This window comes from Cyanistes caeruleus, chromosome 10 (genome assembly GCF_971803275.1).
Source record: "Cyanistes caeruleus chromosome 10, bCyaCae1.hap1.1, whole genome shotgun sequence".
Lineage (NCBI taxonomy): Eukaryota > Metazoa > Chordata > Aves > Passeriformes > Paridae > Cyanistes > Cyanistes caeruleus.
In genome coordinates, this window is record NC_141710.1 from 21,689,052 (window position 1) to 21,703,485 (window position 14,434).

Consider the following 14,434-nt stretch of genomic DNA (forward strand, 5'->3'; position numbering starts at 1 on the left):
CTGGTGTAAAAACAGGGGCTGACAGCTCAGTGGAGAACATCTTGGGATCTGCTCAGGAAAGTTGCTGTCAGCATCCTGGATCCATATTATCTCCTGCCCCGTCTCTCCTGCATGGCTGGGCTGTCAGTGCGTGCTGGCCAAGAGCCTTCTCTCACAGAATGTGACACTGAGAATTAATCCATTTTATAGATACTCATGTCTTGCTCTGATTGCACAATTCTGCTGCCTCCTGGCAAACTAAACTCTCAAAAAAACCTCACCTCCAAATGCAAATACATTTCATAGCTAGGCTGGTAAGTCCTCACTGCAATTTTTTATGCATCAGAGGACATGCAGGAAAGGAAAGTGAGCAGCAGGGTCACAAAGCAGGGTGTGAAACATGCAGCAAACAAAGGTCCTCACCTTGCTGAAAAACCCTGTAAGCAGGGAATTTGCCTTCTCTCATGAGCACCCTCAGGTAAATAAAGTCCTGCTGAGCCTGATGCCCTGCATCAGCTGCAGCCCCAGCACGTGGGAGAACTCGCCCCGTGTGCTCTGAGCTTGGCCTTTTCAATTAGGAAATGTTATGAGAAAAGGTCTCCCCAAACACCTCTGGACCTGATTTTAATTTATGTAATACCACATTTTCATGTTAATAACAATGTGTATTTAAGACATCTGTTTGAAAGTCTGCAATGTTAATTTACTACAGAAAAAGAACGCCCATAAAAATCTGTTATATTCTCTCTCTCTCTCCCCTTTTTTTTTTTAATTAACATTTTGCCTGTTTAATGGGTGCTTTACCAGAGTTCAAATTAAAATCAGGCCTTTTATCTTTATGGCTGCTGCACAGTCACAGCTGCTCACAGTTATATCACAGATGAACTGAGCCTAATTGAAAATAAAAATGCAAATAAAACCTACCCCATAACAGCTTTTCATGGATGGGGGCTACCCTAACTGATTTAAGAAAAATAAAAAAGACTTGCAGAGTTTGCAAGGAGGAAAACCTCGATTCCCGTTTCTGGTGCTGAGCTTCCCCCTTGCGTTCCACTTCTGCCTAAAATTTTACTGGAAAGGCCTGTGGACACCTGGGGCTGTGTGGGCAGTGAGGGTGGCTCCTGTTCCCACTGGAACAGTGCTGAAGACTGGGAGCTTCATTTCCTGACCACAGGACACTGCACAGAGGGAATCAAATGCTTTTTAGTTTTGCAAGTTGCACTAATGCTTAAGCTCACAGCAATCTGTATTAATAACAGCCTGCTTCAATCAATTTCTGCCCCATCCTAGAACAAAAGGAGAAAAAATATTTCCCCTCTATTCCAGGGGCTCAGGAGGATTTTGGCTCCTGGTGAAGCTCCACAGTAGCACATGGATGTTCACTCCTTTTATCTTGTCACAGCATTGGGATCACAAATGTTTTCTGACACTCAGTTTAACCACTGCAATTCCTTTTATTTCAGTGATTGCTCTAAACCTGCTCCATCATAACCACAGAATCCTAGAATAGCCTGGGTTAGAAGGGACCTTTAAGCTCATCTGGTTCCAGCCACAGGCATGGAACACTTTTCACCAGACCAGGCTGCTCCGAGCTCTGCCCAGCCTGGCCCTGAATTATGATCAGTCACAGCTGTGACCAGAGCCTGGCTCAGGAATCTCCCTCTCAACCCTGTGCCCAACCCCATCAGGGTACAGCAGTGGGGATGGTTTTCCCTACAGGAAAAATTTCTCACCTATTTTTATATCCTTGTTACAGAAGAATCCTGCTCCTGTGGGACAACACACAGCCCAAGCATTTGGGTTAAAAGTTCCTGGGCTGCCTCTGAAGGCCAGGGGCAAGCACAGCTGCTGCAGCCCAACTACCCTCATCTGTGGGGATTCCATCCTGCCTCCAGGGGAAGCAAATCCAGAGCTGGACATACTTTTGCACTGGTCTGAAAAGGGTCAGTGTGGAAATTAGAGCCCTTGCACCCTCTGGAGTCCTCCCCACTACATTTGCAAAACTTCTTGGTCTATTCTTCTCCAGCCTGTGTTCTCCAAACCTCAGGGTAAATGACATTTTACAGCTGACCCATGAACAGTTTTCCTATCAGTATATCAATTTAAATATTGATTAAATCAAGAGGTACAAGCCTGCTGATAAAGGTGTTGATAACCCTAAAGAGCAATTTTCTACAATGAACAATTTCTTGAACAAATGTCCTTTTACAGTTATTCTGAAACCAACAGGTCAGAGTGGTTTAACTATACACAGTCCAGCCCTTAAAAAAAAATGCCCTTACCAATGTCACATTTGTCTCCAGTCTTCCCAGGTGGGCAAAGGCACTTCCCAGTCTCTGGATCACAAGGAGCATCTCCACAGTCACACTGATGCTGGCACCTCTCACCAAACCAGCCCCTGTCACAGCCTGACAGCAAGAGAACCTTTCAGATGCAGTTTGAGTGGCAAGATGTACATTAAACCCAGAGTTTTCCCAGGAGAACTCAGAGGAAAGCTCATAAATTAATCAGTGTAAATGCCAAGCTTAATGAAGAATAAAACATAGTGCAATGGGCACAATATTTATATGAGCTCTCCTTCCGTTGGGGTTGCCTAATCTAACTTCTCAAAGCTATCTGTAAATCTGTCCCAGAAATGTAGCTGGCACTTCTATTTTTAATTAGAGCTCTCTAGAAAACCTCTCCATAACACTCAATAGGTTTGACATGCACCTATTTAATAATCTTATTTGGAGTTTTAGAAGCAAATTTAGAATCAGTAAAAGGGACTTATTTTTAATAAATGGCATGTGGAACTCATTGCTGTAAGACATCATGGAGACCAGGACTTTCACTGTATTAATCGGAACCAGATTAGTTAATTTATAAGGGAATGGGAACACCCAGCTCTCTAACAGGAAATCTGTCCCAAATTCAGTGTTTCAGGATATTCACAAAGCTCAAACTATGGAAGAAGTGTCTCCCAACAAATATTTCAGTAACTATAAGAGGTTATTTGAGTTCTGCTTTTGTTATTTTTTCCCCTTTTCTTTTTTCTTTCCTATCAGAGGTGTAGCAGTACCTTTTTCACAGTGGACACCATGATAACCCAAAGGACAAAGGCACTGTCCTGTCACTGCGTCACAGCTTGCTCCATTTTTACAGGCACAGGCCTGAAGACAGCCCAGCCCATAAAATCCAAGGGGGCATCCTGAAAAATTAAAATGAAGAAGGTTCATGGAGAAAATCATACACACCATTCAAATCCTCTGTATTCTCTGTGACATTCCCTGGCAACCAATAAAAAAGATACTTAACTCTAATAATGCCATGGGCTTTTAAACTTGTACCACCCAGCATCGGAGACATGTAAGATCTGGAAGGAGCTGGATGATCTGGGACATCCCCAAAATTTTAACTGAACCAGTGAGGTTTTTTTTGACTACCCTGAAGCCCCAGACCTGTGACAATTACCCCGAGTGCCTCCACTTACTGTGCTCACAGGAGTGGCCGTAGAAACCCTCGGGGCACCTACAGCACCCTGTGAACCTGTCACAGGTGCCATTGTGCTGGCACGGGCAGTCCAAGGAGCAGCCAGCCCCATACTTCCCGGGGAGACACTCTGCTGGCAGGACATGGACAGAAAAACAGACAAACAATCACTGCCCTCACCCAGAAAAGCTCATATGTGCTAGATAGCATTGTCAAGAGATGATACCCAGAGAATAATTTGCAGACCAAAGAATATTTGTTATGAAGACACAGGATTTCTGTACAATGCATTTACATACTTTGGTGAGAAATCTTTTATGTTATATAGATGTTTGAACAGCAATTTCCTGATCCTTTTAACAGCCTGCCTTTTTCGATTTCTCTCTTCACAGACTCGATGCTGAACCCGCACCATGTGTTGTAAAGCCTTGTAGTGAATGGCATAAATTAGATTTTCTTTTTTCTTTCTTTATCCACAGCAATATTTTCTTTTAGGCACTTAAAAAGTGTGAAGGAAAACATGAAGCTTCTCCTCCTCTGTGTTATCATTGGAGTTCACACTATTCGAATTCCTAATAAAACCAGGAGGATCCTTTTCACACATAGCAACAGTCTGTCCATGTATAATGAGCTATCTGCTTTTACAGAAGCAAACACGTCTCAAATTACCGAAAGCCAAGTCATGCAGAAGGGACTGTGCCAATATAATTAACCTCAGCATCATCTCTGAATAAGTTAACTTCCCACTGCTGGGATAATTTGAATCTGGGCAGACGAACTTAAACGAGCGTGGCCGTCCAAATAATCAGACTGAGAACTCTGCAAATGCCAGACAGGATCTTCCAGGAACTTCACATCTCATCTCTATTAAAAGGATGCCTGATTAGCTGTCTTTGATTTCCAGTCACAACACACTCAATCCCACACTGTTGTGGAGATGAAGACTCAATTTTCCAATAATTTCACTCCCTCTGTCGAAAGATAAATAGTGAAGCTCTCTCTAGCGATAAAACACACAGTCCCTTACACAATGTGTGCACATCTCCAGAGATGCTTTATCTATGAGACACACCCACAATCCACTACTCCACGTGGGGACACTTGCACCACCCTGCTGAGGTCTGGCAGCCCCAACTCAGCCTATGGGTGACTACAGAGATCTCCAGGAACAGACAAATGCAGATGGACACAGTTGCCCTTTGCTAGGTCAGCCAGATATTGATGAAGTGCAAATATTTTAGAGCCTGTCCACAGAGAACATTCACTGCCCACTGAATCCTCACAGGATTCACACTGTGAGTAGCTGCACCTTTCCTTTCCTCCCTGCTCCTCCTCTGCACACAGATGCCCAGTGGAGCTCTGAGTCTCCTCAGATGCAGAGTGAAACAACTGCATCTCAGAATGCTGCTAAAAAGTGTCATTTCTATATGACTTTTATATAGGGGGACACCCTTCTAACAGCCAGTTCTTGGTACAGATACAGATGGAGTTTGAGGTGAATATTCTACAGGTGTCAGGGACAGAGATGTTGTAAATGAGAGCCTATTAGGGTGTTGGGGAGCTTGAGCCACGGCAGTTATGATTTAATGATGGCATTTTTCTTGAATATGTATTCAGAACTATTTACTTACATTTCATACCAGTAAACTTGTGCTTTCCTGAACATTTAAGTCCATAACTATACAGATATCTCTTACCTACAGAGAAAAACAGGAACACAGAAATGCAGAATTGTTTTTGGGAGAAGGGCATGACAGTTGTGGGAAGTCTGGGCTGACAGGAGAGATTCTGGAGTAGGATATGAGCTTATTCTGTTAAGAGTGCTTTGTCTTGCACAAGAGACAGCTGTCATGGAGAAGTGAGGGTGAAAAAGCAGGATAATCTCAGTTACTTTGGATAGATATTATCAGAACATCTGGGAAGTGAATACATGGGAAATTCGACTCCAGTCCAGAGTCAAATGAAAGAGAACATAACCACTGAGGAGGAAGACATAGCTTCTGCTGCTCAGAGGATCACCTGGAACAAGACAAAACCCAACATTCCTATGAACAAAGAACACAGAAGTTGCGCAGGAGAAGAAATAATGGAGTGAAGAAGAAATAAGGAATGTGCAAGGGAATTAATGAGCAGGACTCAGGAGGAAACTTCTTTGAGAAAAGACCTGAAGCTCTAACTAGGGGCAGTTCTGAAGCTGTCCTTATCTGTGGGTGTTTGGGGACACTGCAAGTCCCAGTTTGAATGTACAAATCCACTGCCAGGGAAGCAGGAAATCACCTTTCTCACAGGATCTTCCTGTCCAGCCGAGCCCACAGGTGCAGTTGCCATCCACGTGGTCACAGATGCCACCGTTCTGACAGGTACATGTCAGGTGGCAGTTGGGGCCATATCGTCCCTGGGGACACACTACAGAGAATTAACAAAGTTTGAAAAAACCCAAAAATTAGCACCCCAAGAAAAGGATGAAGGTGACAGGGAATAAATACAGACACATGCTCCCCAAATGCATCCCAAGACATTAGAGTCTCCCTGTGGTGGGACACTGCTCCATGATTATTATCAATTTCACCCAAACACTCTGAGCTTGACATATCCTCTCAGCTTCCTGGAGGTGCCCTGGCACCGAGGGTGGCAGGGAGGTGTGGGCAGGATTAGGCTGGGTGATAGAGCGAGGAGGGATGGAGGCTGAGCACTGCAAACTGCAGCGTTATCAGCAAAGGGAACTGGCTGTGAACAATGTTTGGCACTGAGTTTATTTGCTGGGTATTTTAAACGTGTCACCTGCTGGTGAGGTGACCTGGGTCCTGCTTTGTTACCTTGCTGGCAGGCAGGTCCCGTGTGGCCGGGGGCACAGGTGCACTCGCCAGTCCGTGGGTCACACTGACCTCTGCCACAGGCACAGAACTGGGCACAGTCCTTCCCATACCGGCTCTCAGGGCAAGCTGGAGGAACACAGCATTTGTTAAACACCCAGAGGATCCATTGGCAGTTTTCATTTTTAACACAGCCATCACCTTAGGGGAAGAGCTGGCTTTGTTTTCATTCCACCTAATGCACTTCAAAGCATCAACTATGAAGCCAAAACCCACCCAAAGACACAACTGCTTTACCTTCTGAGACTACCTGTGATTATAAATATAATCCATGATTTCACATGGAATATTTACTGTCTTTCCCATCAGAAGAGTGAATGTACAACTGAAATATCAGCTGCTCATCCTCCCAGTTTAAAACATCTTTCCTTCCTTAATATTGATGCTGCCCAACATGGAAGAGCAAAGGTATGGGAAACCAAACATTCAAACATTGCCTTTCTGTGAATAAGGTGAAGAGAACATAACAGAGAGCAGAGCTTTGGAAGCAGCACAGAAATTCAGCCACACCATTTAGCTCTGAAACAGAGAAGTAGTAGTAGGGTTGCCATGGAGTCTTTACCAGTTTTGCCATGACAAAACTTGATCTTTTTCCCATTTATTGAAACTAATGGCACCACAGTGTGAAGCAAAATATTGAGATAATTTCTCAACCTTGAAATTTTGGACAGGAAGAAGGAACTTGAGCAATTCATGCTGAGCTGGCTCTAGAAATAAATTTGGGCAAGCAGGTTGTAATCCTGGGGTAAGTGTCCTTGCTTCTATGCATGCAGGAGCAAGGGAAAATATTTTGCAAGAGATTTTTTACAAAGCTGGAATCCTGATTTACAATTCAAGGAAGAGGTAGCTGAAATCTGTCTGTTTTTCTTCTGACAAGCTCTTATGCAAATGATTCTCTTTGCTGTGTTTTGACAGAAGCAGAACATGAATGTTGGCTTACTTTTGCTGCAGTTGGCTCCGATGAAACCGGGAGCGCAATCACACGTTCCTGACGCAGGGTCACAGTGGCCTCCGTTCATGCATTTACAGGGATTTTGGCAGTTTGAACCATAAGTACCTTTTGGACACCCTGTTTTAAAAGAAAAAATACCCAGCAATTAGGTTAGGTTGCTACTGGGCCTGTTGCATTTCACGTCTTAAGCACTTTGTTGCTTTCAAGCGAAGTTTGATTTTCATTTTCTAACGTTAATCATCTCCAGAGGGTCAGTAGGCATTGAGGAGCAGATGGCTGCTTTGGACAATGTGCCTTTGGGACAGCACTGATTGTAATGTCAAATCCTGGAGAGCTGGACTGAGTGCTGCTGCTCCTGGCTCTGTGCTCTCCCATTCCCATTATGTGACAGCAGCAAGAAAAACAAGCCCTGTTCTACAGAGGTTTTCCTCTTGGGGTTTCTGTTCCAGATGAGTGTATTCCCTCTTTCCCTCCTACACAGAAAGAGAGATGGGGTCATTCTCCCTCTTCCTTTGGGCAGCAGCCACCTGGTTTGCCCAAGTCAGGGAGAAGTTGTGAGCCATTTCTGCCAGTGTACTGGAAGAAGGAGCTGGTGCTTGAGCAGCATGATCATCATCCAACAGTTCCACTTGTGCTACTACCCCTAAATGTCATTTCTTTGCTTACCCCTTCCTTCTCTTCCCTGGCAGAAGGAAAGTCTGGCTACTTTAGAAACCTGGTTGAAAATATATTTGCTCACGTCTCCAAGCAACAGATCCCTTGCAATCTGTGCATAAATAACTTCATGTATTTTGTCTTTCCTAAAGGCACAAAAGTGTGGCCTGAGTGGCTGGAGAAATCTCTGGCTTTTCTGAACTATTCAATAGTGAGGAAGAGCTTATGGGGAAGCTTTGAAGGGGTGCCTTTTAAAATAAAACTGAACGTTGGCTTCTGCTCAAACCAGGATAGCAGATCATCAGGACTAAACAGATACATGCTTCTATAACATGCAAATACTCTCCCCAGCCCTTCTCACAGATTCTTCTCAATGAATGCTCTGTCATCAGTGCTTCCATCTGCCAGGATGCAAAATCTGTTTCACGTGCAAGCCCTGGCATCAAGGAGTGAGCCCTGCAACACCTCTTTCATTCCCATCAAGACTTGAAGTTAAGGACTCATCCAGATTCAATGATTTAATTCCTCTATGTGAGTATCTCTTTTCCTCCTTCTTTTCCTTTTGGTCATCATTTGGATTTTCTCCTTTATTTTTTAATTCTGTGTCCCAGACTCCAAAAGACAGCTGCTTCTCCCTGGCAAAGCTGTCAGAGCTATTCCTTAGCTCACAGCTAGCAGTAGTTGCTCCATTACTGAACAGGATGCAGTAATTCCCTCCTTACCAAATTCTTTGTCCTTGCAGTATTTCCTGTATTTTGGCTGGAGAAGGAGCAGCACACTCAGGGCATGTTCAGCTGCTGCAATGTGCACATGGCCAATAACAAGGCCACCTCATCTGTTAGTACTTTGCAGAAGAATTTTGATGCAGATAACAAGGGCAATTTGCACCATGTCCCACCATTTCAGTAGGCTCTGCCTTTGCAAAGAGGGCTATTCTTGCACCACCAGTTATCTCATAAAGACATTTTCTAATTTAACGGTTTCCTGTACTTCTGACTTATGTTTTTTCTGCGAACAAAGGAGTGGCAGCTAGATTTCCACCTCATTTCCTGATTTTCCTTCTGCTTTGAGTGGGTTTGTCATGACCAAGAGCTCCTAAATCTTTCCATAGCAATTGCACATACTGAGGCTTTTCTGACCAATGCTATTAATCACATTGTCAAATAATCCCTTCTGACACATCCTGTCACCTACAGCTTGAGGGTGAAGCTGGTGAGATCTCCCAGCCCAGTCAATGTCACAGAAACATACCATGCTTTTTTTTTTTTTTTAATCATTCCACCATCACTTACTGCTTTTTACTCCTTTTAACAAGTAGATCTGCCCATCCAGCAAGTTATGGACAAGTGATGAGAACCTTATTGCTAGTTTGTCTTCTTGCTCTGGACCCTGCCAAGAGACTTTTTCAGCTCCTCACTCCAAAATTTGAGAACATGAAAGCCCCGTTGCTCTTGGCTCCTGGAAATTTGACTTCCCAGCCAACTACACCTTTTATAGATACTTTCTTGAACCCTTTTTTCACTGTACTATAAATACGGCAACAGTTGCCAGAAACTGTTTCCAGCAGCATCCAACCACATGTTGACTGGACCAGAGCCCATTTGGGAGCGGCTCCCTGCGCTGGTTTTAATATTCTATCGAGAGCTTCTTCACCCTGGAGCAGCCTCAGCTTTCCCTGTACTGAGGACAGCAGGAACTTGGAGTATTCCCACCAAAGTCACGCGAGCCACCCTTGGTTTTCAGTAGGTCACTTCAGCATCAGGCCCACAATCTCTCCCTCCACTGACCTAAACTTGAAATAACTCACAATTAACTGTTCTCCTGTTTTGTGTGGCTGTCTATGAGTGGCACAGGGGACAACAGGAACAACACCAACATAGATAAGTATTTTTCTGTGAGCTTCCATCATTTTATTATTTCTCCAATAAATATCTAACAACCTGTGTTTAAGAATCTTCTGTATATTTTTGGAATGTCAGAGTACAAAACACTATGAAATCTCAAATCTAAACCAAATCTTTAGGTTTAATCCCAGCTACACAGAAATCCATGGCAAAAATCCCCCCTGAATACAGCAAAATACAGATTTTATTTTGCAACAAATCTTTTTATACCTTCTCTATCAGAACTTCAGTGTAATTGTTAATGCTTTCAATTTTAAAATTCTGAAATAAAACCTGAAGTATCTAAGTAAGGTTGAGGACATTTACTGTAATGAGAGATTTAGTGCTACACACACAGGTAATGGCCACAGAGAAATTGCTACATAAAGGTAATGGGCTGACCATGATTAAGTCTTTTAAAATGATCCTGTTAAATAGTTGATCTCCACTACTGCTCTACTATAACATTTATTATAATCTAATATATAATGGATCCAAGTGGCTCCAGCCCCAACATTGAAGGCCAGATTTCGATCTCACAGCAAAAACTGATGCACAGAGGAGGACAGAATCAATCCTTTGTGTTTTATTTATAATTTATATTTTAAAGAATAACTTGTGATGACGTGATGGCAATACAAAGGCCCATCCCTAAGGGGAGTCTTTCTCCTATTTCTGTTCTCTATAAAACAGTGGTTTAACCCTTACTAGAGCTGCACATGTGACAGCTGGCTTTTGTATCCAAATTGTCAGCCCAAAAAGCAATTAAGCCAAACAGAACTGTGCTGGATTCCCAAGAAAGAGAAATCAACACTCACCAAAGAGAGAAAAACTGAGCAAGAAAGACAACAGCTTGGTTTTTTTTTTCTTTTTTTTCTCCTCTAAATGAGACTATTACAAGCCGTGGAGTAAAACCAAAATTAAAGTTGTAAATAAAAAGGTAATTAACTGTCTCCTTTATTGGCTGCTTTAGTATATGTTTCTTATCAGTTGCCACATTCCACCAGAAACAACTTTACAGATGTCCTAAAATACCGGCATGAGCCATGTGGATCTGGGAATATTTTTTATGATGGAGCATTGGGCCAGTTGGCATTTTGTCCTCTACACTAGTCACCATTTTTCAATCCAGAGTAACAGTTGGTTTAATTTGATTGCTCCTCAGAAGGCTCTGCAACTGAAAGGACTTTATGAATCACTTGGATTTATTGCCAATTTCAGCTTGTTGTTTTCTCATAACCATTTGTCCTTACTTGAGCACGCAGAGATTTCGGGAAGTATTTTGGACTTGGTATTTGGAAATGAGAGAGCTGTGCAATATCCAGGTGTAGCTGAGAGATGCAATGCAGAGAATGATCTTTACATTCTTTGGCGTGGCATGAGATTGGAAAGAATTTAGCTGGTAAATCTTGTGGTTTTAAAAATTAATTTGAAGGATTGAATTAATTACATTTTTGAACCAACATTATTAATTTTTTTTAGAAAATGTTTTTTAAAATTAATTCCTTGCAGTAATACAACTACTTTTTTTAGTGTCAATTAACCCACCCTATGCTTACTTCCTGTACTGCAACTTATTTGTAATACTGTAACTTTTATATTATAATTAACCTCTACTTCTTTCAGTCACTGTACTTACACAGATGAACCCAAAGCACCAGCAGATGCTCCTGCAAGACTCAGCTCTCTGTCAGAAAGGCAGCAACCCCCAAAAATACTCACGGAGGTGGCAGCGGGCCCCGTGGTAGCCCGGGCTGCAGGAGCAGTGGCCAGTGACAGGGTGACATTCCTGATTCTCTGCAGAGCACTGGCACACTCCGTGACAGTCCTGCCCATACGTGCCCGGTGGACAAGCTTTGGGAAGAAGAAATGCAAACCAATAAATTAAATTTGTCTTGGTAAATATAGCACTCAAACAAAGAGCGGGCTGAAATTTATTAAATAAAATCCCTGCCTACGGAATGACGCTCTCCTCCGGGACTTTGGATTTATTACATTTACTTGGGGGTTACTTGACTGCTTGATTTTGTTTTGTTCAGTCAATTTGTGCCCAACTGTCAAGGGCCAGATACAATTTTCTTGTCACTAGAAAAAAAAATCATAGGGAAATGTCAGGTAAAATTGACTAAAATAACAGTATAATTCCCAAGGGACCAGGCATGTGGATAAAGACATTCTACCTTTTGCAGAAGTTTAAACTTGCAAAGCTGCTGTGACATCAACATCTCCACTGGTTTCATTCTGCCTGCTGACAGCCACATTGCCTACAGGTTTTGGACTTTCCACATTTAATTCTTACATCTCATTTCCATTAAGCTGCCCTGGTTGTGGGTCAGCATTTAGAGTCCTCTGGTGGAGGATACAGGACACCGATGTCAGTCCTTTCAATTCTCATTTATTGCTGGTTCTCCTTTGGCTAAAACAGGGCTCAGGAAAAGCTTTGTGGGGGGGGAACAAAACCAGGGTGTTACAGCTGGGGTCAGAGCAGGAGCCTGCTTCCAACGACAGCTCTGGGGGACCAAACTCCATGCTAAGAAAAGCCAGAAAATGTCCCTTCCACGAGCTCTGAGAGCAGGAATAGACAGCCTCGCACAGGGACAAGGCCAAGAAAAGCTGAGCTGCTGCTTTACTGCCTGCACAGTGGGCAGGGCTGGGCTCCATCCTCAGCCCATTTGGGGGCAGTTCAGCCCCTGGCTGCTCCCTGCCAGTGCAACAGCTTCAAGCACAGAGAGGGCAAACCCCAGCAGCCCCAACTGCGCTGGCACAGAGCTCAGAGCTGGCCAAACCCCTCGGCCGAGGGACAAGCAGCCCTTGGCCATCTTCCCTCCTGTCAGCGTGTTGTCCCCTCCCTCTTCAGGCTTCACATCCCCATGTTCTGATTCAAGAAATCCATTTATGCCTTAGCCGCCGAGGGAGGTATTTGCGGTGTGATAAGGAACTCACCCTTGTCGCAGCCGTGGCCGGTGAAGCCCGGGGGACAGCCGCAGGCCCCCGTCAGGTGGTGGCAGGGCCTTCCCGCGGGACAGCGGCACCGCCGCCCGCACCCCGCGCCGTAGCGGCCCGGCAGGCAGGCTGCAGGGGACACCAAGCCTGTGAGGGCCAGCAGGACGGGACAAAGCCACCCCCTCCACGCACCCATCCCTGCGAGCACCTCCCGCTCGGCCCCGCCGAAGGAGGGGGTGCAGACAAGCCGGCCGCGGCCCGGAGCTGCGGGCCCCAGGGCGAGGCGCTGCCCTCACTCACGTTTGTCGCAGTGCTTCCCTCGCCACCCCCTGTGGCAGTGACACGCTCCGCTCTGGGGGTGGCAGGACCAGCCGTGGGCACAGTCACACCGCTCCTCGCAGCGCTTCCCGAAAAATCCCGGGGGACAGGCTGGGGGCAAGCAGAGAGAGCGTTCTACCAGCAGCTCCGCTGGCCATCAGCCAGGATCCTCCTTGCCCCAGCTCCTGCTCTGGAGTATGTTTAGCAGACTGCGTGGCCAGAAAATATCAGTGAAGGGGAAGATATTAAAAATATTAGAAGTGCTTAATGCTGGCTGCTAACGAGTCTGCACAGCAAAGTTTGCAGAGACCGAGTCACGGCCTGGAGTGCAAATCCAGGCTCCACAGAGAGGGTGATGCTGTTTGCTTTGACAGAGCTGTGCACACAGGGACAGCTGTTTGAGCACTCTGAACTGTGCCCAGGAACTGCTTCCACCTTCCAGGTCCCTGTAAAGTGACCAAAGAGAAAGGGAGGTGGGCACTGAGAAGGCTTTATGGGTCACACTGGTGGCCGAAGCTTTCTGAGTCCTCAGCACCTCAGGAGACCTCAGAAAGCTGTGCTAAAAGCACAGCACCTCAGTGGGTGAGCTGAAAGCATGTTTTAAGTCACCTATGAATGAGATTTCATCCTTATTTCAGGGATTCAGATGGCTCTAAGCATGCCAAACAGCTGTGTCAAATCTGGGTGATGTGCCACATCTGAGCTATCTGAACCATCACAGTCCAGTTTGCTGAGCTCCCCTCAATGACCCACAGAGGTGGCTGATCTGGCAAATTCTCCTTAAAACTCCCTCCCTTTCATGTGTTGTTCCCTGAGTGTGTAAGGTAGAGAAATACCTTCATTTTCTAAGGCAGGGAACAGAGGTAGAGGAGATAAAATGATTTGGACAAGGGCATGGCTGGGCAGAGACCTGCCTGTGGGTCTGAGATGGGGTGAGAGGGCATAATTCCTTACTGGCCTGCAGAATCCTGGAAATTTAAGACAGGAAATAGAAAACTGGCAGAAATGGCTGATGGTTAAAACTAAGGATTTGCAGAAGGAGCTGCTTACCAACATCACAGCGGTCCCCGGTCCAGCCAGCGTGGCAGAGGCACTTCCCTGAGGACTGGTCGCACACCCCGTGGTGGCAGCTGCAGTTCTGCTCACAGCCCTCTCCAAACTGCCCGTCCTCACACTCTGAAACGGGATGGGGGAGTCTGATGGGGTCCAAGGCTGCAGCAACCCCAGCAGGAACTCCCTCACGCCTCTGCAACATCATGAGCCACCAAAACTGGGCCTAAAAACCTTCAGTGAAGGAAATTTTGAAGCCTCCCTTGGCAAAATTATCTAGAAATACACCATTTTCATCTTTAGGGGTTTCT

General features: G+C 45.0%; 1 protein-coding gene across 1 annotated transcript in view; it reads right to left on the reverse strand.

Annotated features, from left to right (window-relative positions):
• LOC111933310 (uncharacterized) overlaps window positions 1–14,434 on the reverse strand; it is a 186,863-nt gene that overhangs the window by 5,431 nt on the left and 166,998 nt on the right. The window contains exons 27-36 of the mRNA XM_086843258.1: window positions 14,124–14,249; window positions 13,056–13,184; window positions 12,756–12,884; window positions 11,535–11,666; window positions 7,264–7,392; window positions 6,267–6,392; window positions 5,728–5,856; window positions 3,452–3,583; window positions 3,041–3,169; window positions 2,262–2,387 (exon numbers count right to left, since the gene is read on the reverse strand). Coding sequence (XP_086699384.1) covers window positions 2,262–2,387; window positions 3,041–3,169; window positions 3,452–3,583; window positions 5,728–5,856; window positions 6,267–6,392; window positions 7,264–7,392; window positions 11,535–11,666; window positions 12,756–12,884; window positions 13,056–13,184; window positions 14,124–14,249 — 1,287 coding nt within the window. The remainder of the gene's footprint in view (window positions 1–2,261; window positions 2,388–3,040; window positions 3,170–3,451; window positions 3,584–5,727; window positions 5,857–6,266; window positions 6,393–7,263; window positions 7,393–11,534; window positions 11,667–12,755; window positions 12,885–13,055; window positions 13,185–14,123; window positions 14,250–14,434) is intronic.